Raw genomic sequence first — 27599 nt, 5'->3', positions numbered from 1 at the left:
TTCCGCTCTGACCGTTCCCTTAAGTAATAGCCCCCAATTTGATGGAAATGACTAAAACAGGGGATAAAGGCTTCTCCAGTGTCCAGAGATATCGTATAACGACATTGTGGTCCATTGGACAATGGGCAGAAAACACGGTATTTTCTAGTTGTCTCGCCACGACTGTGGTAACCCACCGACTTTTCCCCTCCTCTGTCTCGTATCACCCATGAATCCTCCCTCAACCCCTCTGTCTTTCCCACCGTCATTGAAATCCTGTCAGCATTTCTCAGTCGCCGTACACTGTCGACTGTGGCCGGCCAACCGTATCGGGTTCACTCTCGCAAAATGCCAAAGCCTGGGTCGGCCACTTTTTGCCCATTTACTCTTTCTCACTGGCTTGGTACTCTCCCTCAACTGCTAATTATAGTGCCTTTTCCCTTCTGATACTGGGGGAACAGGAGGAAAAAGCCTTTGAGACGTGTACGCTAGTTGCGATGGACCGGATCTCTGGGCAACGTCCATTAATTTTCTCGAGAACTTCATTAGAGGAATCTTTGCGCCTGAACGAAAATGCTAATTCAGGAATTATGGTTCTCGATTCCAGGCGATATTTCTTTGACTGCGGTACACAGAAAAAAAAAATGTTGGGGAGAAGTACCAAACAAATCAAGTTATCGCTGAGCGAAGCTGTTATAGGTACAATAGGTAAAATAGTACCACCGAATATAAATCAATTAACTGCATACAGAATTAGGATAATATTTCCCATTATAATAATTATAAATCAGTGATAAAAGTTATAGAAATCACTTGAAGAAAAATAAGAGTTTTTTTTACAACCTGTTCAATTATAATTGAGCATCAATTAATAAATAGAGTTAATATTCTGTGAACAAAGTCCCTCATTCCCGAAACAATACAAAATCCATTAAAGAATAACGACACTGATGTTGATGAAATATGTAACAGTGAAATCTTTCTAGAGCACTCAAAAATTTACGATAACAGCGATAGTTAAAAGATGCAGATAAAGCCGGGGTTATAATCTCAAAGTTATTTGAATTCAACTCCCTTGAAAGGTATGCGTGTGGAGGTGTAATAACACTGTTCATTATTTTCGTCTAACGTCGAGCCCTCTGGCTTCAGTAATTAAAAAGCCACATAAACATAAAAAACAAAAAAATGTACATGCGACGGGGATAGACGAGCGGAGGGGTGGAAACGAGCAATAAGTGAGGACCTAGAGTTTAGGGTAGGTTATTAAAATGCTTCGAGAGACGGAACATACCGGAGCTGCCTCCCATATACGATCCAGCCAGTAGCTCCGCTCGTGTACTGATCCATGTAATTTTGTGATTAACTATGTAGGTTACTACGGGTATGTCCAATATTTTCATGGCAATTAGAGGCCAGATCAAAGGAAATTATGACAATAGAGCTTCCCTCGAGAGCTGCAAGTTGATGAGGAAGTCAAATGGCGACTCGTAAAAATTTTTATGTCCTTTTGGTTTCACTGAAAATAATGATTTCCTCATTGGAAATTCAGAATTTCAAAGAAACATAGAAACTTTTGTAATTGAATATTAAATTACCACAATTTTCCAATGAACTAAAAAAATGGAACTAACGATCCATAAAATTGTAGTTTGTTTCCCCCATCGTGACATGAAAATCACAACGTCAAAAAACTCATATAAATATTTGGAAAGTCTCTGAAAAATAACTTTACAAATTCTTAATTTAAAACCTGAAAGTCTGAAGTGGGGACTTTCAAAAGTTTTAATTCCGGACTTTAAAGTGTTCAGGAATCAAAAAGTTCGTTTGCTGAGTTATAGTCACCCTGTTTGAAGCAACTACCGTGTTTACTAGAATTAAAACTTTTTATATTCATGTAAAATTCACGACATCAAAAAGCCGCTTCCGCCCTTACGTTCAGGACAATGATTATAATGGATTTTTGCCCGCTCGTAATAACCATTACTCCAAAAATCCTCCTCCCCCAAATATCGTAATAATCCTCTCCTAAATTTCCCTGTATTCCCATCAACCATCATCAAACATTCACCCACTTCCAAGCATGTCCATGAAGTGACCCAAGTTATATTCACCCAGTGTACACCATTCCTAGAGAAGGGCACTATTGAAGTTGCTAACCCACAGAGAGTTCAACAATGTTGAATGGTTTGGGTGGGGTTATAGTCCGCCGAAAGAAGTGAAGAGGGAAGGAGTTTGGCAAAGGGGTAACTATAACCTCGGTGTGTTTATCGCTACGGCCTCACTTTGTAAAGCCCACTTTAAATGGAAATGGCATTCCCCATTTCAACGCAACTACCTGGAAAATATAAGTTCTGACGTTTTGAAGATGTGACGTAAATTTATTGTGTAAACGGCCTAAATCTTTCGGACTTGTCCGGGATTTATACACAATTTGCTATCACCGAGTCTAACATCTGTTATTCACTGTCCTGGTGCGGTTATTTCTCATTCGCATCAGGATAACCGTCACAATGGCAATTCATTTATTTTCAAGAAACAAGCAGCGGAATGGAGAGAATAAAAATCACTTTGTTCACTGGGAAATTGTGGTGAACACGTAGAGAAATATTCAATAAAAATTACGGAGTGAAATTCAAGGTTTAGCGGGATAACGGTCCCAATCTGAATTTTTTTATGTTCAAAGAATGAGTAGATGAATCAAGTAAAGAGTTTTGTTTTAATGAAAATTTCACGAAGTCAATTGTAATGGCTTTCACATAAATGCGGGAAAAAAATCACATTGTCCCCAATAAAATTTTCACTGCCAGTAAAAATTTCTAAAGAGTGACATTGAATCTCATTCATGTGGAAAAATCATGAATATTCAAGGAAATTAAATTTCTATTAGAATAACCGTCACATGGTGAAGTTATTTGTTTCCAAGAAACAAGTGGGCGAATAGAGAGAATGAAAGCCATGCTACCATTTTGCTCACTCTCATTTTAGTCTCACTATTATCTCCAGTTGACAGGTTCATTAGCATATTTAGTGAGAGACAATTTCAGCTGTCAAATGCAAACGATATACACTCGGCTCAGAAGTACGCACACATGAGCCCTCCACGCACATTATTATCCTTTGAATTTTCCACCACACTGTTGAGCAGGAGCTCGAAATGCATCTCTCTCTCTCTCTCTCCTACTCTCAATAATTGCGTTCGTACACACAGGCAAATTCTGTGTTTAATCCAAGTGCCACAGTCATCCTCCCGCTCAACAGTTTCATCCTTTATACCCCCAGCTACTCTAGCCACTCCATAAATCATAATGGGACAGTCTGGGTGAAACATGTTTGAATTTAAGTTGTCACTCTTCCAAGTGCCTTCTTATGACGATTCATTAATTAGAAACGCGGTTTAACGTAGCGAGTGAATTTGTTACAGTCAACTTAACCAGAGTGCTTTAAGCAGATTATTTTCTTTCTCTTACGAATGCTAATGGCGAAATTGGTTTTACATGCTGCGCACTCAGAGAAACAATGCATCGCTGAAATTTACAAAGGACTTTCCTTGGAGACTGGAGTTAAAAATTTATTCCACGAAAAATCTCATGACTATATAAGATAATTATTTTGTTGGAGATATATGTGAATGCTGTTGACAATTAAGTTGTAAGTTTTTGGGGAGTTAGAGAACCTTTATTGTGTTAAATTTTTTAATTAAAAAATTTTATTCAGTTTTTATTAATCTTCATGCTAAATAATTAATCAATTTTTCTACGTAACTTGCGATTCTTAACGCAAGAATTTCTTGAATGCTCAAACAGTTTTAAAAATGTATGAAATTCATCATCAGCACAATTATCGTTCCAACGTTATAATAAACAATTAACTAACATGAAATTATAAAATTGACGCAATCTCTATAATAATACAGCTAACCAGGTTTATCAATCATCACCCAACGAATAACAGGACCCTCTGAGCCATTAAATCACTATTCCTCGGAAATTTTCGGAACTTTTCTCCCCACCTCCAATCCCCAGTAAATTAGTTTTGGTAATAGACGTACCCGAAGATATTCAACCTAATTCGCTACGGGAACTAATCCCATTCGATCCACATCGGCTTAACCTACATTCATGCCACTCATCCGTACATTTCCACCTCCTCTCAGCGATCTTGTTATGTAGTCATAGTTGATGCGAGATGTATACATGTGCCAAACGTTTCCTCTCACTGCGTTTGCTTCTATTGCATATTGAATCGATCTCAGTGACTAGCAAGAGGGCATAATCAACCGAAATAATTACGAACGCTAAGGGACTGTCACTCGGTTATCCATTAAAACCGGTTGGCCAATCAATGATGGAGTGGCTGAGGGTGATATTCATCAATTTCGGTTTCAGGGATATTCCATGCTAGAGGTAAAATCAACAGTTTGATGGGTTTATGATTCGTTCATGGTAGGTATTATCGGCAGGGAGGGGGGGAGGGAGTTGAGCAGCATTCTTTCCTGGTGGATTTGATTCTGATTGTCGATGGGTTATTGGAGAGTTTATGGTTTCTGACGGAGCGGGCTATTCACGAAATTGGAGAATCAAAATTTCATGGCTGAATTGGAGAATTTCGCTGGGGCTAGGAGACATCGATAGCGTTAATTAGTGGCTTGGGTTAAATTTGGAGAGGGGGGGAGCGATTGTTGTGGGGTATTTGGACTTCCTGGGCATCGAATCGCTGGATCAAAAATTCTGTCTCTTTCGGGTTTCGATATTTTGATTGTTTCAGTGGGAGGAATGCAGCGTTCCGGAAAATGAGAGGATCAAGAGAGTAGCACAGAAACTTCGCATTTAAATCAATAATATCAACAGGGGTAGCACCAGATTTTTTTTTTAATTTTTTAATTTGAGCGCCAGTTGGTTAATTTTCCCCAAGTAAATCCGTTCCACTCCATCAAATATTCTCCTCCCCAGCATCCAGTTTTTCAGTGAAGCTAATTTTTTCTCCCAGCACATACCTCATAATTCCCATATCTCTAAACTAATGAAGATAGTTTACTGCGTACGAGATAGGTGGACTTGAAGTTTGTTTCGAGCATTGGGGTTAAGAGTCGCTTGCAGTATCTTCATGAGGGGCCACTGGGAGGTAACCGGTGGAAGAGGTCTCAACCTCATCTCATTAAGAGTCCACGGGGTCGTAACCGACGAGTAGACGCTCGGTGAAAGGAAGAGGAGGGCCGCTGAAGAGTGGGATAAAGCTTAGTCGCGCCCGCCTGGAACCATTCCAAATGTGCGCCCACTCAGCATCGCTCCCAATCGGCGGCTCCCAGTGTGAAAATAAAATGAAAATAAAATTCCGAAGGGGTGTGAAAAAATTGGAACGAAGAAATATCGCGTGTTAACGCTTTTGGGCATCGAGATTTGGGGAGGGGGTGGCGGTAGGAGGCACCGGGCGATAGCGCAAAATCTTTTTTACAACTTTTTTTTTCACGTGCTTTTTTATTCCTGCATTGAGCGCCCACTGGTGGCATCAATAAATTTTTCACTCGGATACAATGCCGTGTGTCGCTTAATGGATTATCCTCGACGTACAACGGCGACGTAGAGGGTGTTTGTGGGTTTTTTTTCTCATTCGTGAGTGAAATAAAAATGATGGAACAATGCGCAGTGCGAGAAAACCGGTTGTATACGAATGAAAAAGCTAGTGAAAAGTTTTGTTCCATAGATTGCTGATGGACAATGAAAAAAATATCTGGTAAAATCGCTGAGCGAATCGACGGACGGCTATTGAATTAAAATGTTCAATGGTCGAAAGTGTTTTTCTCTGACTGAGGGGGAATGGAAAAATTGCCGATTGTTTTTCAAGCTCGACCATCATTTGACAGATTTCACATACTCGTAGGTTTTTCGTTTGAATTTCTATCAATGAAATATCGATAGGATTCCGTGAGACCTATATGACGGGCTCCCAAATATTTATTGAGTCCAAAAAGATATTTGGTGTATATATATATATATATATATATATATATATATATATATATATGATGAACAATGGAGCATTTACGTCAAACTTGGAAAATAGTCAGCTGTGAAAAGTGTAGTTTATTGTTTAGTATTGCAGGTCTCATTGAGAATTCATAAATTCATGTTTGATATTGTGAAAACTTCCATTCGATAGATTTCTGATGGACAATAAAAAAAATATCGTGCGGAATCGATGGGTGAATCGACGGAAACCATTAAATTAAAATGTTCAATGGGCGCAAATGTTTTTTTCATTCTCAAGCGAATGAAAAAATGGTCGGTCACACTCAACACAGCCCTTAACCGATTTCAAATATTCAAGGGTTTGTCTGAAAAAATAATAATAATTTTTTTCCTGAATCATGTAATGCAGAATTCTAGTTAAAACTTTTGCCATTTAATTATCAACGTGATTGTTCCGCCTCCGTGGAGGACCAATGAATTTTCATCGAATGCAAAAATGAATTGGGTGTATTGACCATAAATAATGAAGTATTTTCGTTAACCTGACAATATTTTCCCTCGAAAATCGAGGGATGAAAAAGTTATAATCGATTGTGTGATATTGCGAGCCTCATTGTGAATTAACGAATTCATATTTGCAAAAGTATAAAACTTCATTACCAGATTTTTTAATGGAAGAAGATTGTAGCACAACCACAGAGCGGATCGATACCCTTTTAATTAAAAAAAATTTAATTTTTGAAAATGTTTTTCTGATCATGAGAGAAATGAAAATAGAGTTGATTATTTTTCACACTCGGCCGATTGGACAGATTTTTCATTGGCTCCAAGGTCTGGTTTATATTTTACGGGCAAAATATCAACATCAGTAAAATGTTTGTAAACTGTAAAATTTAATTTTGTAGATTTTTAATAGAAAAAATGAGGCCCATGTGGTGAATCGCCCAACGACCATTTTGTTGAAATGTTCACTAGAATATTGTTGAAAACGATCAATACAATTTTATGACATCCGTCGGGGGACGATAGAGCGCTTATTAAACGTGAAAATATATTTGGTGTATCGATGGTCAATAATCGAACAATCTCATTAGATTAAAAAAAATCATCGACTCTGTCCGATATTTGCATACATTAAACATTCCAATTATTTGTGATATTCATCTGTCAATGTGTACACCTAAATGATAGTTGAAAATGGATGAATGCAAATAGTGCTTCACCGGATGCTTGAAAATTCAGTTTAATTGGAAAATGAATAAATTGAGAGGGCGGAAGAGTGGCGGAGAAAAGAGAGAAAAATAACAATTCCTCCAAATGCATAAGCAAACAATACTGTAACTGCAGGCATCTCATTCAGAGTGACCCGCTTCGCGGTGTATGCCGTTGATGGGAGTATGAAAATTTACACTGTGTTAATTAAAAAAATTCTGGGTTTTAGTACAAAAGTGCAGAGGTTTTCCGACAAAAACCCACGGTAAACAGACTCCCGTGATAATTCCTGACTATATTATCTCAAAAATTGTTGCACCTTCAATTGTAACATGAAGAAATTCAAAATTTCCGTTCCAGAATTCAATTTTTTTTCGTCAACGACGTAACATTTTTTCAGTTCCTCAATATTATTATCTTTTTCATTTTCCTAGTCATAAATCTCTTGATGCAAGTAACGATGCACTTATCAAAAGTCTTTCTTCCAATCAGTGCATCTATCATCACGTACGATTTTTTCAATTCCCTGAAATTCTCATTACCCCATTAAAAAATAAAAATCAATGAACCCTCCATTACCGGGTAGAATGAATCCATTACCGTCAGCAATTTATTTCCCAACCAGTTCGATTAAATCAACAAAATGCAGTTGTTCCATTTCTGGGTCAAAGGCATTTCTCGATAAACTCGTCAAACTCATTGTAGAATTGTCGAATACCTCGTAGTGCCCGTCTCCACCCCTCGTCCCAGCTGTGCCAAGGGGTTGGTTTTGAAATCCCGTAGCGAATTGAACGAATAGATGAAATGCACTTGGGGTTGTATGGATGCAAATTATGGGTGTACACTTGGGTCGTATCGTGAATGCTCGGGTATATGTATATTTCCATAGTGGAAATACCAGTGCAGAGTGAACTGCTCCTCGGGTTACTCAAGGGCTTCTGTTGGAAGCCATCGCGTTGTATCTGAGATGCAGGTCGTCGATCAATGCGAAACTCCATCACAGGGTCAAATAACAACTGGTAAACTTTGGAGCCCATTCATTATCTTGAGTTACATAATTACGTGAATATTTGTTAACTTTTTTAGCGAGTATGGCTGAGAGCGGTGGAATACGACGAAACGAGATAATTCGCTTGCGAGCACTGTTGGCGAGAGAGTTACCCCAAGGGTTGGTGGAACGTGAATTATCGCGTTAGACTGGTGTTCGCGTTAGACTACCTCTTGTATTTTATCACGGCACCGAGGATAACATGCAGCGCCTCTTTCGACGGCATCTCCTGTACCTACGAGTGTAGGCGGATCGTAGAACATTCGCGTCCAGGGGGTTTACTACTCTTTTCCATTCGTTCCAATCTTCTTTTATTTTTGATTCTTGTGAAGATGGGACGAAAGGAGAAAAACATTGCGAACAAGTAGCACGACATTTTTGGGAATATTATTTTTGGACTGGCACTAGCCAGTTTCACTTGATTTTCGTCATTCAAGTGAGCTTTTCATTGAGCCAAAATTTCACTCTATGATCATCCTCATAAAGTAAAATTTTTGTCTTTATCTGTGAACGTAAATGCAAAAAAAATGTTCATTGTCTTCCTGTAGGTCCTGAGACGTCCGTTCAAAAGGAGCGGAGGTTGAGTTGAAGCTTAAAAAGTTCATTCCATTATCATTGGCACTCTCAGTCTCTGCAAGCTGCGAGAAAGAGAATCTGCTGACTCTGTTCCTGAGTTACGAACATACTTCCTAATAAATTCTTAGATTCTCCTTTATTCTGTCTGAGTTTTCACCTTCTCGGCTAGTGCACGCCAGGGATTTCCACTTCTTTGTCAGTTTGTTACGGTTTAGAGTTGTTTGTCCAGAGACACAAGGGAATTACTGAATTTTACAGGGGATTTGTATTGATAATACCAACACAATTTGGAGATTCGGGAGTTTTATTCGTCTGAAAGGCAGGCGACGAGTGGAAATCTATTTCAATTTTTTCGATACAAGTTTAAACAGCCAGACGAATATCATTATCGGTAGTTTGATTTGCCACTGATGAGCTGTCAGAGATCTGAAAAGGAACAGGAGTGCTATATGTATGCATCAGCGGTTACTCAAGGGCCAAACTTGGAAATTCTATTTTATTTTTTCATGACTTGAAATTCAACACTAACAGGCAGGTGAGAGTAGAATATCCAGCGGAGAATCTCGTCTCATATCGATTGGATATAAATCACATTCATGAAAGTTGCACTCTGTGTAATTGAAGGATGCCAGGATCCGAATCCCCACAATCTTTCATATTTCACTATCTGTAATTTTAATTGACGGGGGGTAAGCTTCTACATGATATTTCTCCATGGAGGTTAATACTATGAGTAATTAATTATGATCGCAATCTATGTGACACATCCATTTTCATGAAAATGTAATGAGAGTCGTCTGTCAGTGATTGCGACTAATCGCGAAATTTGAATGTTTCGTGCAGATGTTCAATATATCATTCAAATAATTTTACATATTTCAAGATTCACTTGCTTTCCTAAGCTGCTGCGTGAATAAAAAGTTACGAGGAGTGAGCTGTCATCTCTTCGTACAATGACATTCAAATTCAATAAAGCAAAAGGTGAAAATTGAAGGTCTAGACGAGAATGCCGTAGCGTTAATGGGCGATGCATTGATGTTTAATTGACTTTGTGAAAGTGAAGTCCTGCAAATTTGATAGATTCTGTTATCTGTGATATTAATGGCTTCAGATCAGTAGTGTATATAATTTTTATTTACAAGTCCACAGGACATTAAAACTTTCTGGAAGTGATTGTGAGTAATTTCTAAATTTCCACATCTCGCGTTGGGAGAATATTTTATTTGCTTTATTTTCCAGATCTCCCCAATTATCTGCTTCCACAAGCACCTGAATTCTCGTATTACTTCATCATTATAGTGTTGTATACAGAGTATCAGTCAATCAAACATCGCAGTTTCTCCATTAACTACATTTCACACCTACCAACCAAGCGTCTTTCTTGGCAACTTGGCTCATACACTTCGTTATATATATACCAGGAGTCACCCGACGTTCTTATCCAACAGTTTCTCACCAAGTTGCCTGAAGCTTCCGATTTTCGTTGCTGACTCGTGATAAATTGAAGTTGTTACTCCAGACGATCGACAAAGATCGCAATCAATTTTTTTCCTTGCTTTCCGGTTGAATTTCCACTGCTCAAGTGTTTTCGAATGATGGCGTTATTTTTGGTGACGTTGATACGTTGAACAACGGTTTTGGGATGTTGGAATCAATGTCTGGAATTCGATAATTCAAACCGCAATCGGACGGCAATAAATGTCCAAAGGGACAGATTAAAGTAATGGTTAATTACGGTTTCAATTTATCCATAAATTATTTCATTTTCGCGCATTGAATACTGCAATTGGTGATGTTGCAGTGTTGTCTTACGGGGAGTTTTCCAATAATATACTTTGCATCAAATTAGTCAGTGATTTGTTACAATCAGAAAATAAAATGTTAAAACGCTGAAAGCAGGCTGATTTTATTTGTAGTGTGAATCATCTGAAGTCTAAATAGAACCTTTAAAATTAAGTTTCAAGCCATGATTCTATTGGAAATGACAGACTTTGTCCAGAATACGATAAAAATACCTGGCTTCTCTTCCTAATTTCAGGATAAAAGCCATTAACGGGAATGACGACTGAGTTGACCTGAAATGTCCCCGTCAAGAGTTCAATGACACGTTGAATCACGTCTGATTATAAGATCTAAGATTAACACTCCCTTTAATATTCGTTAGTGCACGAAAATACCCCACGAGATTGCGCAATTTGATGAATACACTTTAGTCGGAGTACATATTGAAAATTTGAAGGTTTTTGAATTTGTCATTAATGTCGTGAAGTGAAATTAGCAAAGTCAATTCTCCAGAATTTCGTTGATGGAAAATTTCTAATATTTCCCACGTCATGTAATTTTAATTTCCTCTCCGTTAACCAAATCAATATCCCGAATCTTTTTCTCCGCGTTGACGAAATTGTCATAAAAACGCCCTTCAAATAAATGTCGCGAAATGGGTAAATTCGTTAAATAAATCATCCCTCCAGACAATCAGGCAAAACACCCCCTATTGCCGATCAATGAACGATGCTAACCTCCAGGTAAAGCAACACACCACTTTAATTATCCGATGCAGCGCTTCGTCGCCTCCTAACAGAGGGGGATGACTGCCGGTGCACCATCTCCACCAGCTCGTTCACTCCACACAACCACCCAGTCGTCCCCCACCGGCACTCTACCATCGAAGCCAGTTAATCTCTTTCTCCATTGTTCTTACGGCCATTGCCTCTGAAGCATTGCACCTGCTAATCCCAAAAATACTACCAACTTCAATGATCTTCTCGCTCGCTGTTTGTGCATTCTACCATGAAAATATTCTCACGGAGATACAACCGCGCCGGGAATAAAAAGCGGTGAGGGAGGGGGGGGGGAGATGTTTGTCCCACCCGTTCCTGTGATTCCCCGGAGTCCTTGAGGGCCGGTGGGGCAAAGGGCCAATGTTTCTTCCTGCATGGCCAAGTTGGAGAAATTTTTCCAACGTGCTTTAGCCACCGATGCAATTTTGATAAGGAGGCGACAAGAACGTTTGCTTCAAGTGGCTTTTCTCGTTTTTTTTTTGCTACTTCTGGAAAACCGTGAACATAAAAAGGCTATCCAATCTCAAAAGTTCTCCGCGATGTAAAATAAAAGGTTGAGGGGAAGAAAGAGGATAAAACCACTCGTTGTAGTGGGATTCGAGTAGTTCTGTTGGTTTCCACGAAGTTGATGTAATTTCATTTTCCAAATTTCCTCTAATGCCTTTCGGCGACGAGAGGTGAATGAAAATACGAATGAAGAGGTCATTGATCATCCTGAGACGCGTAGTGGGGGAGAATGCACAATATTTCTTCGCTCATACAAATCGACTTTTAAAAAAATATGTTAAATATTTGTCTCGTATATATTTTTTATATATTCTTGAGGGATTTTGGGAATAGCCGCCATTGGCCTGCATTATAGATGTTTCTTAGATAAATTTTCCCCTCGGAATCGAGATGTAATTCTTTTTCGGATAATTTATATCGAATTTTTCTCTCTGTGTAGAGAAATGGCAGCACTCCCGTTGGTTTCTCAACCGTTGATATCCTTCCATTTTCTGAATTGCGAGTGAAATGAAACCTCGAATGAGGAGAGCATTGATCATTCTGAGAAAGGTATCGGGGGGAGAGAGAGAGAAAGAAATGGAGGACGACCACCTGGAAAACGTTAAAACTGTTATCCCCCATGAAAGAGGTAAGACCGGACGCTCCAAGACTAATCCCTACGATGGGGTTGTCGGGGAGGGAGGGGTGAGCATCGATCGCTCAACCTTTTCTCTTCGCCTCGGCTATCTCTCTGTCTACCCATTACCTACCGCTCAGGTTTGTCATCCCTGCGCAGCCATCCTTTACCAACACGCGCCTGAGTGGCCCTTCTCCGTTCGCTGAATCGCCAATGTAATTAAGCCCGTTATATTAAAACTCGGAGGGAAAATACGTCAGTTCCATTACCTCAGTGTGTGTACACTCTTGATAACAAATATTTCATTCTCAGGGTAGAATAAAATTATGTATTAATGAAACTATGCAAATGAACCGATTAGGTCATATAAATAATGCATTTGAAGAATATAACATTTATAGTTCTAAAATAATTGAAAAGGGAATAAACCTACGAGATCATATTTCTCTTCATTTCAAAGTCAACCCTTAACCTGCCTTTATTATTCAATTAGTCCATTCGCTTTATCATTCACGAACGATCGCTTCGTACGTACCAGTTAAGCAGATCTATTCAATAATTAATTGAGATGAATCATTGCGCCGTCCTCACACAAATTGTCACATTTCCAACAACAAAAGTATTTCTCCTCCAATCAGCGTACTGTGAGCTTGTCAAATAAATCCATATGAACGGAAATTCTATAACGAAAGATACACACTGATAGGACGTGTATACAGCCCGCTGGAACTGTCTATAAGCTTCATTCAGGAGAAAACAGGGCCATGAAAAAAAAATGCCCGTGTACTGTATAAATAAAAATAAATTGAACGAAAATGTGAGCATATCAGTTTGATTTCATTCCCGCACAATACTGCCTCGACCCGTTATTTGATACCGAGAACCGCTCTTCAATTTACCAAAAACTGAAGTAAAAAAAACACAATTAAAAAAGTTCGATTATTCAGTGGCTGAAATGTGCAGAATGGCAGGATCGATAATTAAATATCGAAATTGTTTCGTCCACATTTTTTTTACGTAAAATGAAAAAAAAATATTCCAGAGCTTTTACTGTCTCTCCTCACGTTTATCTCTACGTGTCACATGTCTGACGAGAAATGCGAATTGAATTGTACGCGTGGATCGTGTCGTGTGGTGAGCGCTTTCACGAAATAAAGTACATTCTCATATTATTCTCCTGTCACCATTCGTTCTCATCCATTAGACATTTTTCCCGTGCATTTACTCATTATTATTATCGCGAAAAATTATTAGGTTGAACACCTAAAGCACTGTCTTAGGGGTGAGGAGGGAGGGGAGTGTGTAGCAGTGGCTCGGCGAATAATTACACGCGAACAAGTTGGAAAAGTATGCAGCAAGTGGCCTGCCACGAAATTACAATTCCGTACGCAAATAACGCGATGCACCGAGGGAGGCGAGCGAATTAACCGTTGGGTTGAAAAAAACAGATCCAAGGAAGAGGGAAAATTGAGGATGAACAAAAAAAACGAACAGTCAAGTGCAGAGGAAATATAAAGGTGGTTTAACGTGGGAAAGAGGACTTTGGCAATGGTAAATACGTTAATTTGCCTTTATTCAGTGGCTCATTGTACCCCAGACCGAAATATTATTTTAATAAACAATTACATTTGAGAGAGAGATGAATTGTCCCTCTTTGCTTTGTTCCCCTCAGTATATGTTGTTTCATTGCCTTGGGGCCAATCTATTACTCTATAAATTAGCTCTTGCGGGCTGGAGTAGAAATGACGGGTGGAGTATGGGTGATTAAAATCAACCAATTTCCCGCATAATGATTCGCTAAAGTTCAACGATGCATGAAGCAAGTATGTGTACAAGAGCGTTGAAAACATTTTGAGGGACAATTAGTGGGTGGAATTCAGAAGGGGGTTGAAACATTTTATGAGCAATAGTTTTCAATTTCAGTCAATTTTCCAGTTGAAATTTCGAACTGAGTTGAAAAAGTGGATGGACAGAAGGAGGGGGCGAACGGAGATAACTCAGTGGTTCATGATACTGCTGTGGTGTTCTATCTCATTGCATCGCATGACAATTTTCGAGGTACGTAATGAGATACCCGGGGGATGACGAATCAATGCCCAGGCGTCTGTCGAGGGGGTCGTCACGAATTGTGAAGAATAGCATTTTTTTTTCCTTCTGATTTTATGGATTGAAATGATGTCGATGGTGGTCTAAGATTGTGTAGTACTTGGCGAGGGAGATTGATCCGCTGTCGTCAGTCCTAGATGGATTTAGTGGTGAAACAGACTTTCCTCAACGGCTTGGCCAATCTTACTGGATATGGTCAAATCTAAGCTTTGCCTCACTCCGTTCGCTTTCGAGAACAGATGATGGGTTTCATCAATCAGGAGGACTTGCAAGGTAAGTCATCTCCAAGTGGTTGGAAAGTGACACCGAATAATGGCCAGACGTCAACCCATGCCAATCTACCCTACGTCCAAATTGAGACATCAGTCAACGGCTCGGAGAGAATGTCTTATCAGTCAGACAGATTTACGGGCCAATGAGAATGAAGTAATATGAATAATGTGGGCTGGTAATGGCGGTTAATGGCAATACTTTTGGGCCTATTGATCGCCCGAAGCTCATCCTTGATTAGACGCCCACTTCCTGATTATATTGTGTTGGCTGATGTTTGGTGGACTCCACGGAAACAAAACTTTGCCAATTTCGCACCCAAATCCAAAGACTAACCCATGTTCAAGAACAGCTAATCGATCTCATCAATCAGGGGGACTAGCAAGCCAAGTCATCTCCAGGTGGTGGCAAAATGACACGGGATAATGATTGAACGTCATCCCTTGTCAATCCATTCCCTCTAAATTGAGATACCAGCTACCACCGCACCGAGGAATTCTTCATCATTCATGTCGAATGTGGGAGTACTCATCTAATCACAGATTGCAATCTCTCAAAGTGTTCTTCAAATAGCATAAAGTTAAGAGCAAAGGTTTGATGGTAGCAATGATGAAATAAAATCATTAAAGTGAACCGAAACGTCATTGTACAGCCGCACATTTGATTACTGGTGTTGCGATATCATAACTCCCACAAGTAAATGCCCAAGTCCCACAAACAAAGGGAAGTGGAATTATCTCAATTCGAGCCCTTTCCATCGTCCCATCTAAACGATCCCTTTTGATGATGAAGATTTCCTCATTCGGGTCATCTTCAAATCCTCGAAATCCGATAACTAATAATGACCGAACGTACCATCAAATGGTGAAATTACCCAATACCGCAAGATGATCCCTCCATAATTTTTATAAAGGAATGCACTCATTCACCAGTAATTCACTCCCTCAGCTCATCAAGTCGCCCATAATCAAAGTTTCCCGAGCACCTCCAGTAGTTCAACTAAATGCACTCAGCAGTTGCCATTCCTCTCGCCTCCCCAAAGTTTTTTTCCCCATTGTCGCCATTTTATTCACGTTCGAAAAACAATCGCAGGCCTAATCAGTCGTGACTGGGGGCACTTGACCGTGATTAATGTCGTTGGTCAGCGGACGTATAAGAGGGATGTTCCACAAGCCGAGTCCCAAGGGGTGGATAGAGAATTGTCGGATGTAAGCTAACAGGAGAAGGTGAGAAGATAGCTATAGACGGAGGGACGGAATAGAGTATCGACCTCACTGGCAGACCCCAAACGTGGCAAACCTACCGATACCCCCTACCCCCTATGTCTTCACACTGTATTGGAGCAGAACAACAGTGACAAATAGCTTCATTTCTACTCACGGCCAGATGGATGTTTCGATGGTTTTCTCGTGTTCTGTCTAACCCATTTTCTTTTCCCTCCATTTTAACGAATAATCCATGTTACTCTGTGTCGTCACAACGATCAGAGCTTGCTGCACTATGACCAAGGGTTTAATGTAAATAGTAACCCAGCTCAAACATTGGAATCGCTTTACTTCGGCCCACGTTTGTTGCCCATGGGAAATTAACAGCTATTCCCATTCCACTCTTCTTCTATTTCTGAATACGTCGATGGTAATTTGTGGCGGTCTAGCCTGATGAGTAATACTCCAGAGGCATTATCCATGCATCAAATAAACAAGTTGTAATTGTAGACGTGAAAAAGATTACCTGATGAGAATTTACCGTCTCACCGAGACAGCTTCTTCCTTTTTCAATTCAGTTCGGACTAACCGTTGCAGACATTTATAACGGCATTTTCACTGTTTAATGGATCTCAGTATTTCTCTTTACAACCCTTCTGTCTCAATACAGAAGAGTAAAGCCTCACGTAGGAGGAACAATCGTTCTGCTGGGTAAACGTACTTTATGAGGTAGAATGTAAAGTACAACTTTACTGTTTACAGCGTTTCTACAACTGGATAGGAAGCTTATCCAGTAAAAAAGGCCAGTCGTCCGTGGATAGTGAGCCGCTCAAGAGGAGAGTAAAGCTTTTGTAAGAGAAAGAGACTGGAAAAAAAAGTATGAATCGAACGAGGGGGATGAAGATAGGTATTCTACGTATGCCAGATAGGTTTGTATCGTTTGTGTAAATAAAATAGACGCCCTCACTCGTGTCCGCCCTCGAGGAGAACGTAAAGACTCGTCCGGCGCTACTTGCCTCGCAGACTTTACGGCGTAAAACAGTGGGGGTGAGAGCCGCCCCCTCGCCTGCTTTGAAATGGGATGAGGAGGGATGAGAAGCATCGAAGTGTATCGACTCTCGCCTCTATGGTCCTCCAGACACTCTCCTCTTCAGTGCTCCATCTAACCCTTGCTCCTGTCCTCTTTTCCCCTCTCAACCCCATGCAACCCCCGACGAGAACGTGCATTTCCGCTTTATCTCAGGGCCGAAAATGCGCCTCAACTGTATCGTACACTTGGGGGGTACAAGCGAAGGAGAATTTATCGGGGCGGAAGACTCTGCCAAATTTTAGGAATTCCATCGGCGGAACCTCCGTTTACCAATCCACCCTTGCTACCCTGTTCTTCGACGTTTTTTTTTTCATCACGTATTTTTTCCCCTCTTTCGAAGCGATCGTCTATCGAAGAAATAGCACGCGAGAGCTGAAAGGAATGAAGTCCCTCGTCTTTTGCCTTTTGCCTTTTCCTTTCTCTTTAGTCCCACCGTCTACCGTCTGGACAATCGATTTCCTTCTACTCACCGAAGTCGTTTCTGAACTCCAACTTTCCTCCTTTGCCATCTTTCTTCGTTGCTCAACACAACCCGCACCCTCATCATTCTTACGTTTTCCTTCGGTGTCCCTTTGACTTGTGAGAGCATCCTCTTGGCTTTTGGCGATATGTATCTGCATTGTGCCGATTGTACGATTCATTTGTCATTTTCAACTCTGTGATTTGTCACTCGGGGCGAAGTGCAGCCCTCACACTTTGTGTTTTTTTTTTCTTTCGGTGCCATTGACGATGGACAGTGAATCGTGTTTATTGTTGGTGAAGCTCTTGGACTTTTGCAATTTACAGTTAAATGTAATGGAATTGCTGATGCCCCGAAGTGGAAATGGAAAATGGGAATGGAAAGAATCTTAGGATACCGCTAAATGGCTTGCACAATACTTAAATCGATGGAAAGTGAAATGAGGAGAATCTCCGTTTCGAGTGCTTCCTTTATTGCGTACGTTTTCCATGTGCTTCTTCCCAATCGGACTTTACAGGGTCTTTGAAGATAATGGAAGACTCAATCTCTGCTAACAGGGTACATTTCTCCCTAAACATTTACAGATCACTATGAGAGATGGTGTGAATTTTGCACTCTCCCAAATTCCAAACCAACATCAGGTCCTTACTAATTTTCTACCTTCTAGATCAACATTATTTGTCAGGGATTATGCGGGTTGGAATATTACTGGTACTTTCTCTCCATCTGAATCCCCCGTGATCTTTAAAACTCACTGGAACATCGGTAGACACATGCATCAGCGGAAGGCCCTGGCATTCTGCCAAATCCCCCAATTCTTCTCGATCACGTATCAACGATTGTTTTCACTCTCCCCTATTTACCTTCCCCAGGTGTAACCTCAGCAAATTTGCCCCCAATTCTTTTTCGGGAAAACATCGGAATTGTTCGAGACTTCCCAAATCATGTGCTATTCAATTCAGACGAAGTTTAATCCAACAGTTTGGTTTTTCCATACTCCTCGAGAAAATTTGTCTTTAGCTTTGGTGAACAAATATCGGCATCCGGGTACAGCCGGGTACAGCCAACTTGTCTAACCATAACCGCGACTACTACTTCGATTTGTACAAAGTTCAATGGATTTCTAGGGTTTTAGTTGAAGGATGTGTTAGTCATGGTGGGGCTTGTGCTCTTGGCATGGAAGTTCAGGGATCGAAGAGGTTGCCTGCGATTGAGGTTTCTTGCGGTTAGATGGTAGATTGAGCGTCTTACGTTGTTGAGTACCAGTCGAGGGAACTTTTAATCTTCAAAAATAGACCACTGAGTTCTTAATGTCGAATCCAAGTTTTCAGGGGGATATTTCAGCAGAATTATTGAAAATTGAGGATATTATAAGTCCTTTACTAAATCTCATGCCCAGAGGCATAAAGGCAATTCCATAATAGTGACTTTATGACGAAAATTTCGGATGAAATGGATTGAGAGGACATGTAAAGGATGAAAACGATGCAAAAAGAGATGAACTCTGACTTACTAGATATTCCCAGAGGATTACAATGAGAATTGTAACCAAAAAGTTTCAACAGTGTTTAACATATTTTACTACATATTCCGTGTAAATGATACTCTAATTTCTACTCACAATGGTGCACCCCAAAAGTTTTACCAATTCCCTGATCTATTTTCGGCAACTTTTGCATAACTGTAAAAGAGAATACATTCAGCTCTAGTGGCAGAGGAGCCGAGGAAGGAGAAAGGTAGGATTTACGATGATGCATTTTTCTCTTGTGTGCAAGTTTAAAGGATCACTTGGAACAGTAACGTCAGCCTTTGAGAATTCTCTCTCTGTTTATCTTACTCGTACGATGCATAATATATCCCCGTGAATTTGAAAACTCCGGATAAGTATCAATGCCACAAGACCCATCACCCCCTGAACCATGGATTTTCAATAAAAAATGAAATACCAATAAAAAAGATGATGATGATGATTCGTGAACTAGCAAAGCACTGGGGGAAATGCGCCAGTTGAAGCATGAAAATGAAGAGGACTTGATTCTATTCACCAGTTGGTATTCAATCATTGGAGATGGCTTTAACCAGTGGAACTCTGAGTATTCCATGTACATGCTGCGTAATGTTTGATTGAAGTACATATGCAGGAGTGGTTAGAGCTTGTATACAGAGGCAATGGTTGGCAGGTACTGCCAGATAAATAAACTTAACGGAGACCATAAAAATTTCCGGTCCAAAAATAATTTAATTACACCGGATGTTCTATGACAACTCAATTCGATTTGACATTGAGCGACATTTTCTAGAAAAATTCTAGTTCTGGTACTGAAAATTTGGTTTTATTTAAAATTTTGAAAAAATCCCCAGCATAAAAGTTCCGGGGATTTTTATTGAAGATTTCAAGAAATTTAATTGACAACACGTGAATATTTCACCGCCAGGCTTTTTTTTCTAAAAAACTTCTCACAGATCCATAAAATTTTCCACAACCGCATAATTTTCAATGAATATTCCTCTCTGAGCATAAAATCTAAGCATCACGAAATCCACTACTGCTGTCCAAATCCCCATATATCCCTCTCCTGATTCCGTCCATCACAACGAAACCGAACTTCTCAGATATTAATTTCCCGCAGAACTAACCAATATCCTCTGTTAAACATTTACCCGCAAGCACTATCCGGAGTATCCATTCATATCAGACCTAAATATTTAAATTGAAAAGATATTCTACTGATTTACCATCAATCTGCCTGGGATAATTGAACTATCCTAGTTCTCGCGTTAATCGATCTACCCCGACAGAGGCAAAGTAAATAACAACCGCGTTATGCATCGAAATACGTCTCGTATCGTCTTACAGTACATGAGAAATAGTCGATCAAACCCCGGGAGTCTATCGATTTACCCCGAAACATACATGAAACGTTTTCTCTTGCATATTAAGCTCTCTGAATGCCCCACGTGACGCGAATACTCGGCATTCTGTATCTGCGTCGCGATGGAAAAAAGCTCTTGATCTTATTCTCTCTTTTTCTCATTATCTAATCTCGCTAAAAGGTTTTCCAACCCTGCAGTCGGATAAAACCCTTTCCGTGTGTTTTAAGCACGACCGCGCGTGGCGTTTCTCCACCCCCCTCCCTCTCCCCATTTCCACCCATTTGCCTTTTTTCTTCTTTCACGTGCAGGTACTTTCTCATTCCCTTTTTATTATTTTCAACGTCTCGTGTGGCTCACGAGATCTCTGCTCAATATTTTGGCCTTCAAGGCGGGCCGTGGGGAGCGCAGAGGGAGGGAATAAGGGGATACTACCAAATGTAAATCCAACCTTTCCCATAGCATTTCACTCCGGTTTATCCCGGCAAAAGTCTGAGAGCACGCCCGTTGAAAATTTATATCTCCCTCCTACGTCTTTCCCTAAAACATTTGCGGTTGACTCTTGGTTTACCACTGGTGTGCCCTATCTACAACCGTCTGACAGAAATTGTATGGAATTTGATCGTACTTGGTGAATGCCTGACGCGTGAATTGAATTGGAGGAATGGTGCATTCCCTGAATTTTGCATTTTATATTTCGATTTATTTTGTTAAAACTTGTGCTTTGTTCGAGAAAACTGCAGGATGAATGGTGCGAATAGCAGTTGTCGAAATGAATATTTTTTTGTAGGAGGAAAATGGGTAAAATGGACCCCTGACGTTTTGGCAATATTTGCAGATGTAAAAATACACTCAGCGAATGTGAAAACAAAATGACGCCTTTTCTTAGCTATTCCCGATATATTGCCACGTCCGTGATATACGAAGGAGGACATTCACAGCATGAGATAACGCTGAAAAATGGCAAGTCCATGTGAATTTGTCAAAGAGATTTTAGATGTATCTGGTTATACCGAAGTATTAACGCTCTCTTGTGCTAAAGTTACATCGCATGAATTATTATTAATCGCTGAACCATGGTTGGTAGGTTGTCGAGGGTGCGGGAGGTTTGCAAATTAGCACATCTACGATGCAATGTACACAGTGTTGTGTATATGGTGAGTAAAAAGTACCACCCTTGCTATGAATATTCATATTCGGTTTATATGTACATAAATCACGCTTGAGTTTCGACAGATAACTAAATTTTTAGGTAATGGAGATCCATAGCTGTTGTGAAAGTAAAATGAGAAATAAAAATATATACGAGACTGAATAAAACATATACAATCAACATCTGTCGAGTGAAGCTCTTCGTTATCCAAGAATGTCCGGTCTCTATTGATTTTTTACTCCGTTGAAAGTTTACGAATACCATCTTTTTCATCTCCTGATGTAGCCTAGTGGGAGTGGAATTTTCCATTGCATTCTCGATTTTAAATGCATTGCTTATTAATTGAAGGAAAAAGTTGAAATGCCCAAGTTTTTCAGCTACAATCCAGCCTCTCTTTCCACGGACAACTAAATATTCATGAGTATTCGTAGTTTCATAGTTGCCAGAATAATATTATCATCTCACTTCTCTCCAATACGAATACGAAACAACAAAGTTGAAAAGAAGAGTGGAGGGAAGTTGGAAAGTTATTAAGTTGCATTATCAGTGCCAATTGCGAGAGTAAACGATAACTGTTTGGCTTCTTATTATCAAAAAAATATATTTCATATTTCTCATCTGGATGAGGCAAATGACTGCATGTAATTCGCGGCTGAATCATCGGCCAATGAACCTCAAATAAATTGGATAGTTTCCTTGTTCTCTCAAATTCATTAATTTTTTAAAATAAAATACGAAATGTGATGATTTTAAATATCAAATTACACTGATAGAGTGGATTATTTACGAATGGATTTTGAGCTTCAGGTACGGTCCATTTGGTTGCACCAAATATTTATTGGTTAATACGAACGAATGAATAAATATTGAATGTGATATTTAATGAGCCCTTTTAGGCTTAACACAATATTAATGGCATATTTAATTATATCGCTGATTTATTATGAACGGATCTTGATCGGAGTAAATAAATCGTGCTATCAGTATTTTAAAAAATACGATAATCAAGTAATTATGTTTACCATTCGAAATTACCCTCGAGTCTAACGCCAACAATGAGAATATCTCCGGTACTTTTCTCCTTCAAAAATAGAAGAATGAACGTGGAATCCGCAGTTGCATTCGTAATTGCAAGTGCATTGCTCATTAATTAGAGAAAAAACTTGAAATACCCAAGTTTTGTACCTACAATCGAGTCTCTCTTTCCACACATAACTAAATATTCGTGAGTGTTTGCAGCCAGAATCATGTTATCATCTCACTTCTCTCCAACACAAATGCGAAAAACAAAGTTGGAAACAAGAATAGAACGAAGTTGGAAAATTATTAAGTGGCATTCTCATTGCCAATTGTGATAACAAACGATAACAGTTGCACTCGTAATTATTGAAAATAACATTTCATTCGCTCCCTCTGCCCCATCGAGATAAAACTGCATCAATGAAAACTGAATTTTAATTTACTGATTCCACGGGTACTGATAAAACTCTGAAAAATTCCGATAAATGTATTCAATTGTATTTTCAATGTTTTCTGTCTGATAATCTCGCTAACTTCATTCTTTCTACTCCCGAAAAAAATTTCCGGAATGTTCTCCCGGTTCTCTTTAGCCCTAGAAAAAAAAGTCAGGGGTCTCCAATTCAGGTTTTAATTTCGAATGCATCGACTATTAATTAAAGGAAAACATTGTCTCTTTTTCCACTATCAACCAAATATTGATAATTACCCAGTATTCTATGAGCTAGACTAATATTATCCTTCCACTCCTCTCCAATACGAATATCTAATTAAAAAATATTGTAGGTCTAATTTTAGGCCTTTAATTTAGGTCTTAGTCAACAATATTTAGTTTATCTTAGGGCCGATCCACATTAATAATTTTGGTAACCCTTCTTAACTATTGGACCCGTAATTATCGAAAATGGCATTTTCCTCGTTTCTTCCACTCCTATCAAGATAAAACTTGTGAAATCAATACTCATTATTTCATTAATTAGCGCCCAAGCAGTTGAGGAGCGATTGCTTTTATCTCTGATTTCTCTCGCTGTTGAATTCTAGAGGGCATTCACAAGCAGATTAAAACCATCCCTATAGTTCGGAATCCCCCTTCGTCTACTCCGGCTACTTGAAGCAGTCGTCCAAGTTTGTCTGAGTTCAATTGGGCTTAAACTTTTCGACTTGTGTCCAAATCCCCACCACTACCACCTGCTACTCGTTTCATACGGAAAGAGAAACCCCACTCAAATAGTACTCTCTACAAATCATACAGAATCACATTTTCCGAGCGAAAAAATCCAATCTTTACGAGTTAACTGCTCCCAAGTGGCACTCATCCCTCCCCCTCCCTCCGCCACCGGCCGCTCGGTTATTTACCCCTGTTCGAGTTTCATTCGATAAAGGATTCGATAAATTTTTGAAAATATTGGGGTAATTGGGGGAGAACTATACGTTCTCTCGGCGAATCTTGGTTGTAATAAAATCAACTGAACTTTTACTATTACTTTAATAGCAAAATCTTGGGTCGGAGCTGCTCCGAGATGAATGGATACTGCACTTTCCGAAATAAAAACCACTTTGAACTGCCGTGCAAGCAAAGAAGGTCAGGAAATTTCTGCGGAGAAATTTTGGTTAAAAAATGATCAATAGCAATCGAATACAAGTTTTTCTTAGCAATTATATATATATATATATATATATATGATATATAATATAATTCATGATATATTTTGATATTACGCAGAGGCAACATTGATTGGAAATTCCCGCACGGTAACTAAAATTCTCCTCCTTTCACATCTCAACCCAAATTTTCCCGCACGCCCCCCCCCCCCCCTCCCATGCAAATATTAGCCCGGGGATTCCCTCTACAAGTAAACCCGCGCTTTTGCGTTTTCTGCGTTCTCCATCAATTGCAGGCGCCTACTAAAATATATACACCATTGAATGGTGGCCAAAACGAAGAGCCCGCACACTGTTGAACATATAAATCAGTTCAAATGTCACGTACAACTGGATTGTCCCCCTTCCCCACCCGCTTCGCATTTGCCCGGATGAAGAGGAATAATTAATTTTGAATCAATTAAGTCCATTTGGTTCACTGGACCATCAGATTCTCCGTTCGATGCGCAAAAAAGTGGGCCCAACAGACGCGATTTGACGGGGAGGAGAGGTTGCAGTGATAAATGATCATTTTCCACCAATCATGCAAATTATTCATGGATCATTGTTCATTATTGTTGGGGATTAATTCGATGGATTTGCCGAGCCCATTGAGTAAACCTAAATGCTCCCATCGATGCGGCGAACGTGGGGGCATATATGTCCAAAGATAACCGAGTTACTATCGAATTTCTGGCCGAAGGGGAGGGGCGGGGGCAATAGGTGGGCCGTACACACCCCAATCCAAAGCCCCCGTCCCTCTCTAGGCCCAGTCGATAGTCAGTTTTAATTAATGCAATTTGCAATGCCGCTAACTGCACGACGTGCACGGATTATCTCCGGAAATCTTTCTCAATCCTTCTCGGTACTCACTGATGGGACGATGGGGGCAGAAGGGGATGAGGGAGGAGGGTTTGTATGCGCAACAGAATATAGAGTACCGCGATTGTTCAAGCGTAAATTTAGAATTTCGTGCTTTCATCAGCTTTTCCACGGGGTATAAACCATTAACGTATTTCGAAATATTCCATGTTCCGTTGGACATGTGTTGAAGACATGCGGAATATTTAATGCATTGGTATTTTATTTTTTAGTAAATAAAATTGAATTCTTTGAAAAGGGAAAAACCGCAGGGGATTATGATTTACCACAGCAGCTTTCGGAGTTTTGTTTTTCGGGATTTTTGTTCCCCACCGTTTTAGTCCACATTTGCAGGGGTGAGGGGGAATGGGTCTCTATAGGATCGTAAATAGTGAAGTGGTGGAGAAGGTGGGGGGAATGATATATTTTTATCGAGTTGTGGAGGAAGTAAACAGGGCTTTTGTATTAATTAGGTCCTTCTGGAAGAACGGTAAGGGGACGGTGTTTTCTTTTATAGTTAATTAAAGGGATGGTTGCGGGGGCGCCAGTTCGATACGATTTTGTCCCAGGGGGTGGACACAGCCCTCTTCTGGAGGCGTGGGGACTTAATAGAGATGAAGGGGAGCGGACGCTGGGGAATATTCCGGTGGGTGCTCCTCGAGAAATTCTGAATTCGATGCAAAACAAATAACTCTGCATTCTTCCCTATAGTTCAATTATGTTTGTAGCACAACCGAAATTCAAAATTAATGTAGTATGATATTTGATATAAATGAACAATTTCTCGTGAATGAAAGAATTGTACAGAAATTTTATCTCCACGGAGAAATTCCAATCTGACATTGTAAAATATTTCTTTAGTCTGATAGTTGGGAATGATAGGAATTTTAGATAATGTTGGGTACGATTAGTCTGGATATTAATAATTTATGGTGACGTTTGGAAAATATTTTCCTCCAAAGGTCATTCAGAAAGTTTATTTCCCTAAAGAATAATAAAAACCTAATTTGTATCCCTTTCTTGTTACAGTGGCTGGGCTTAGGAATAATGGCGGTTGGTGTGTGGGCATGGAAGGAGAAGGACACATTCAACAATCTATCGCGCCTAACAAATATCGCCCTGGATCCAGCGTTTATCCTCATTCTAGTCGGTGAGTCGTTCACTCAGTTACAACAATACCAGAACTTCTCTCGCTCTGGAAAAACTTTTTCAACCCGAGATATAACTCGAACCCAACTATATCCCTTGCACAGCTCCTGCGAATTGACATGAGTAAGGAGAATGTAACTCCCGGATATACAAAACCGAGTAGCTGTGTTGCTTCGCATGTATTCACCCTCCCCATCCCCACCAATATCATAGAGCCGTTGAATACGTATTGACGAAAGCAGCAGTTTGGGGCCATGTAAAAGATAGTATCTCGAATTTGGAGCGAAAAATGTGGGGGAAAAAAAAAAAAAAGTTGTGAAAAGTTGGAAAAAAGTTGTCGCTGAGGAGGCGAACAGGGCGGAAGTACGGATTCTCGTTCGTCCGCGAAATGTGGCCACCTTCGTAAAGTTGATTTCGTTGTCTCCCACGGGGGCCGTTGGGGGATTAACGGCGGTTTACTCTCCACCTTCTTTTTATCCCGCTGGTTCCTGGCGTTCTACACACTAGTTTTGTTGTATCGCCGCAGAAGTTTGCAGAAATCTTGGGTAGAAAGCCCGGCAACTTCTCTAACATTACTGTGTACTACTGTGTCCCTCTCTCCCTCCACCAGCGCAAAGTGGAAAAAGAAGTCATATAATTTCTGGACTACAGTGACACACAAAAAGGTGCAAGTTATATATTTCAAGGGGAAAAAGAAGTCCCCGGAAAGCTGAGTTGAATGATGCATTGGAGTTTGAATTTCACCACTGGTTAAAATTAAGTTGAGGGCATTGGAGATGCCATTGGTAATTCGAATTTATAAAATATAATTCTGTTTCTAGAATTATATATTTATCCTCCCATAGGCGCTGATGTTTCAATTTTCATCGCCTTCATGAAGTATTATTACATTGTAAATTTGCCCAATAGCTAAATAAATTCCGACATTCTTCTGGGAGAACTTAAATTCCTTCTGCCAACCACTAACACAAATTGCAGCGCAACAATCCCCTAAAATAGTTCATCCCAAATTTTCTCCAACCCCCATTTACACAGTCTGTCCAGTCTCAGCATAATGGGCTTTAGTTATTCGGGCCGAGGTTCTCATATTTAAGAGCAATCACAATCACTATTGAAACAGGATGTATTTAGAGAGTTTCGTGAATTCCACGGAGTAGCTGAATTTTGTCAGAGTGGTTGAGATGCATTCACATATCCCCACATCAAGTCCAACTCATTCTACAAGCTGGTAGTCCTTTCTCCACTCCTACGTAAATTCCCCAGTATTTCCAGCCTTCCTCTTGTCTAGTACTCGGGATTTTCGGTCTATAC

The 27599-nt window shown here is 39.9% G+C and overlaps 1 protein-coding gene across 6 annotated transcripts in view; it reads left to right on the top strand.

The window, feature by feature from the left end:
- Positions 1-27599, top strand: part of LOC135161049 (tetraspanin-17) — a 68110-nt gene that overhangs the window by 28770 nt on the left and 11741 nt on the right. For all 6 annotated transcript variants that reach the window (XM_064118340.1, XM_064118319.1, XM_064118337.1 and 3 more), the window contains exon 2: positions 26169-26289. In XM_064118340.1, the coding sequence (XP_063974410.1) occupies positions 26169-26289 (121 nt within the window). The remainder of the gene's footprint in view (positions 1-26168; positions 26290-27599) is intronic.

Source organism: Diachasmimorpha longicaudata, chromosome 1 (genome assembly GCF_034640455.1).
Source record: "Diachasmimorpha longicaudata isolate KC_UGA_2023 chromosome 1, iyDiaLong2, whole genome shotgun sequence".
In the NCBI taxonomy this organism is placed as follows: Eukaryota; Metazoa; Arthropoda; class Insecta; order Hymenoptera; family Braconidae; genus Diachasmimorpha; species Diachasmimorpha longicaudata.
Note: the sequence above shows the minus strand (reverse complement) of the source record. Positions and strands in the feature narration are given on the sequence as shown.